The sequence below is a fragment of the Aplysia californica genome, unplaced genomic scaffold, assembly GCF_000002075.1.
Source record: "Aplysia californica isolate F4 #8 unplaced genomic scaffold, AplCal3.0 scaffold02386, whole genome shotgun sequence".
Lineage (NCBI taxonomy): Eukaryota > Metazoa > Mollusca > Gastropoda > Aplysiida > Aplysiidae > Aplysia > Aplysia californica.
The window spans coordinates 4,930-9,425 of NW_004799656.1; the positions used below are offsets into that span (position 1 = coordinate 4,930).

At 42.5% G+C, this 4,496-nt stretch overlaps 1 protein-coding gene across 1 annotated transcript in view; it reads left to right on the forward strand.

Moving 5' to 3' along the window:
• Nucleotides 1-3,846, forward strand: part of LOC101855849 (phosphatidylinositol 4,5-bisphosphate 3-kinase catalytic subunit delta isoform) — a gene marked incomplete at both ends in the record, with an annotated part of 8,531 nt that extends 4,685 nt beyond the window's left edge. The window contains 4 exons of the mRNA XM_005113432.1: nt 199-277; nt 1,257-1,421; nt 2,065-2,182; nt 3,704-3,846. Coding sequence (XP_005113489.1) covers nt 199-277; nt 1,257-1,421; nt 2,065-2,182; nt 3,704-3,846 — 505 coding nt within the window. The remainder of the gene's footprint in view (nt 1-198; nt 278-1,256; nt 1,422-2,064; nt 2,183-3,703) is intronic.
• Between the last annotated feature and the right edge of the window lie 650 nt (nt 3,847-4,496).

The window sequence follows — 4,496 nt, forward strand, 5'->3', positions numbered from 1 at the left end:
ATCGACATGTGTATGTACTCTGTCCCTACATGTCCCCTCAGATCTGCACCAGGATATACTGACTTTGTGAAGATGATGTGTGTGTGTACACATGTATGTGTGTGTACATGTGTGTGTGTGTGTGTATGAGGGTGATGTGTGTACATTTGTGTGTAATCTATTCTCATGTGTCTCCCCCCCCACCTCCTTCCTTTCCAGATCTGCGCCAGGATATGCTGACCTTGCAGATCTTACAAGTCATGGACAACTTGTGGCAGGCGGAGGGGCTGGACTTCAGGTTTGTACACTTCCTCTCCTCCTCCTCCTCCTCCTCTTCCTCCTCCTCCTCCCCCTCCTCCTCCTCCTCCTCCTCCTATATATAAATATATATATATATATATATAGAGAGAGAGAGAGAGAGAGAGAGAGAAGTTTATCTTTGTATACCTCTGCCAGGCTTTGAAAAACAAAAAATTGCACACTGGAGGGAGACAGACAGACAGGCAGAAGAGATGTATGGCCGACTTCTACCTTTAACCTTTGACCTGTTGTGCACAGAATGAACCGATGCATGTCGTGTTGTATGGCCATCATTGACCTTTATTAACCTGTTGTGCAGAGGAAGAACCCATACACATGTATGACCGTTAACCTTTGACCTGTTGACCTCAGCGGCTTCCTTTGACCTTGAAGCTTGAACCTTTGACCACAGAATGAACCAATATCTGTGCTTTGTGGCCACCTTTGACCTTAAACCCTTAACCTCTGACCTCAGAATGAACCCATACATGTGTATGGCCACCTTTGACCTTGAACCTTTAACCTGTTGACCACAGAATGAACCCATACATGTGTATGGCCACCTTTGACCTTGAACCTTTAACCTGTTGACCACAGAATGAACCCATACATGTGTATGGCCACCTTTGACCTTAAACCTTTGACGTCTTGACCACAGAATGAACCCGTACATGTGTATGGCCACCTTTGACCTTAAACCTTTGACCTCTGACTACAGAATGAACCCGTACACGTGTATGGCTACCTTTGACCTTTAACCTTTAACCTCTCACCACAGGATGAACCTTTCACCTGTATGGCTACCTTTGACCTTTAACCTTTAACCTCTCACCACAGGATGAACCTTTCACCTGTTGACCACAGAATGAATCCGTACCCGTGTATGGCCACCTTTGACCTTTAACCTTTGACCTCTGACCACAGAATGAACCTGTACATTTGTATGACTACCTTTGACCTTTAACCTCTCACCACAGAATGAACCCGTACATGTGTATGGCCACAGACCTGGAGCAGGGCATGATCGAGGTGGTCTCGCCCGCAGACACCATGGCCAACATCCAGCGCTGGTTCAAGAAGACGGCCTTCGACAAACGGGCGCTGTTTGAGTGGCTCAAGATGAAACACAAGTCTCCCGAGCAGTGAGTCGGAGAATTCTAGCGGCTTAGGGGTTGGGGGGGGGTTCTTTGGGGTTTTTTTTACAAAGAAAAGAAGGGGGGAAATATTTTTTTTAAGTTCTTTTTTTCCAACGTAAGGACATATAGTAAAACTGTGGGTGGTTGGCTGGTGCTCTGGTGTGGTGCGCTCCTTCTTTCCTTTCATAACTTTCAAACATCTGTCGCCCTTATCTCTCCTCCTTTTTTTTTTTTTTTTTTTGGTGTTCGTTACTCTCTTGTAACACCTCTATTTCTAATCTTTGACACCTATATGACCTAATTGTATTGCAAGTGCCGTAAAACATTTAATAAAGCTAAAACTACAACTAGAGTAGAACTTTCACTTGTCTCCTGTCAGTACATAAAATAATACTCATATTATTATTATTATTATTATTATTATTATTATTATTATTATTATTATTATTATTATTATTATCATTATTATATCATTGTTATTATTATATTATTGTTTTTATTATCATGATGATTATTATCATTATGAATATTATTATTACTGTTATTATTCATTAACCCTGTCCTTGTTTCTCTTCCCTGTTTCCCCCTGTGGCTCTTGTCTCCTCATCTCCCATCACTCATGCGTGCGTTCACTCGTGCGTTTGGTCAGTCTGGACGCGGCGGTGGAAGAGTTCCTGATGTCCTGTGCCGGCTACTGCGTGGCCACGTACGTCATCGGTGTGGGCGACCGCCACAACGACAACATCATGATGAAGTCTTCCGGTCAGGTAAGTCATGGCAGCAGCAACAACAGTTACATCATGATAATAACAACAACAATAACAACAATAACATCATGATTACAGACACGACAACATCGTGATGAAGTCATCCGGTCAGGTAAGACAAAAACAACATCATGATAATGGACATCAAAACAACAACAACATGATGATAACAGACACAACAACAACGACAACATCATGATTACAGACACAACAACATCAAGATAACAGCAACAACAACATTAACATCATGATTACAGACCCAACTACATCGTGATAACAATAATGACAATAACATCATGGTAACAGACACAACAATAACGACAATAACATCATGATAACAGACACAACAATAACATCATGGTAACAGACACAACAATAACTACAACAACATCATGATAACAAACACAACAACAACAACAACATCATGATAACAGACACAATAACAACAACAACATCATGATAACAAACACAACAACAACAACAACATCATGATAACAGACACAACAACAACAATAACAATAACATCATGATAACAGACATAATAACAACAACAACATCATGATAACACTAATAACAGACACAATAACAACAACAACAACAACATTTTTTTTCAAAATGGCAGGTGGTTGGTTGGTTGGAGGGTGCCACTGGTAGGTCTTATTTCTGTACTTTCCCCCTGTTGTTTCTGTATATGTTTCTTACCTTTTTCCAGCACTAAATAATGACCTTCATTGTGTCGGTGTGCTTCCCTTTTTCTCAAACAAATGAACAAACTTTTCAGAATGGAATATCGGGGAATCCTACTCTAAGCAGTGGATCTTCTGTTCTCTTCTGATTCTATTCCTGCCATCATCCTTCTGATTCTATTTCCACCGTCTGCCTTCTGATTCTGTCGACATCCTTCTGATTCTATTGCCACCGTCATTCTTCTGATTCTATTGCCACCGTCATCCTTCTCTATTGCCTCCATCATCTTTCTGATTCTATTGCCTCTGTCATCCTTCTGGTTCTATTGCCGCCGTCATTCTTCTGATTCTATTGCCACCGTCATCCTTCTCTATTGCCACCATCATCCTTCTGATTCTATTGCCACCGTCATCCTTCTCTATTGCCACCATCATCCTTCTGATTCTATTGCCACCGTCATCCTTCTGATTCTATTGCCACCATCATCCCTCTGATTCTATTGCCACCGTCATCCTTCTGATTCTATTGCCACCGTCATCCCTCTGATTCTACTGCCACCGTCATCCCTCTGATTCTATTGCCACCGTCATCCCTCTGATTATATTGCCACCGTCATCCCTCTGATTCTATTGCCACCGTCATCCCTCATATTCTATTGCCACTGTCATCCTTCTGATTCCATTGCCACCATCTGCCTTCTGATTCTATTGCGACCATCTGCCCTCTGAATCTATTGCGACCGTCATTCTTCTGATTCTATTGCGGCCATCATTCTTCTGATTCTGTGGCATCCATCTGCATTCTGATTCTCTGGCAACCGTCTGACTTCCTCAGATGTTCCACATCGACTTTGGCCACTTCCTGGGCAACTTTAAGAGCAAGTTCCACGTGAAGCGAGAGCGCGTGCCCTTTGTCCTCACCTCCCACTTTGTCTACGTCATCACCAAGGGCGACACTGAGAGAGGAAATTTTGACAGGTAACTTGTAGAACTTTCCGGTAACTTGTAGAACTTTTGTAGAGGACAGGTAACTTGTAGAACTTTCCTAGAGGACAGGTAACTTGTAGAACTTTCCGGTAACTTGTAGAACTTTCCTAGAGGACAGGTAACTTGTGGAACTTTCCTGGGGGACAGGTGACTTGTAGAACTTTCCCCATTAGAACTTTCTTTGAGGATAGGTAACTTGTACTTGTAGAACTTTCTTAGAAGATAGGTAACTTGTAGAACTTTTCCAGAGGACAGATAATTTGTAAAACTTTTCTAGAAGAAGACATGTTCTAAATCTGTTTGACAGGTACCTTCAAGAACTCTCCTAGCGGATATGTCATAATTAGTTTAACTGGTACCTCCTAGAACTTTCTTATAGGATTTGTTGTAATCCGTTTGACAGGTAATTTGTAGAACTTACCTAATTTCCCACTCTCTCCGCACCCAACTCCAGCCCCTACCCATCCCCTCCCCTCCTCCCCCACATCGCCCTCAACCCCATCCCCTCCTAGAACTTTCTCACAGTTGACATGTTCTAGCGTGTTCCTGAAGTTTTGTGACTATTTCTGTACTGGGTACCAACTGTTCCTTAAAGTAAAGTTTCCCACTCTCTCCGCACCCAACTCCACCCCCTACCCATC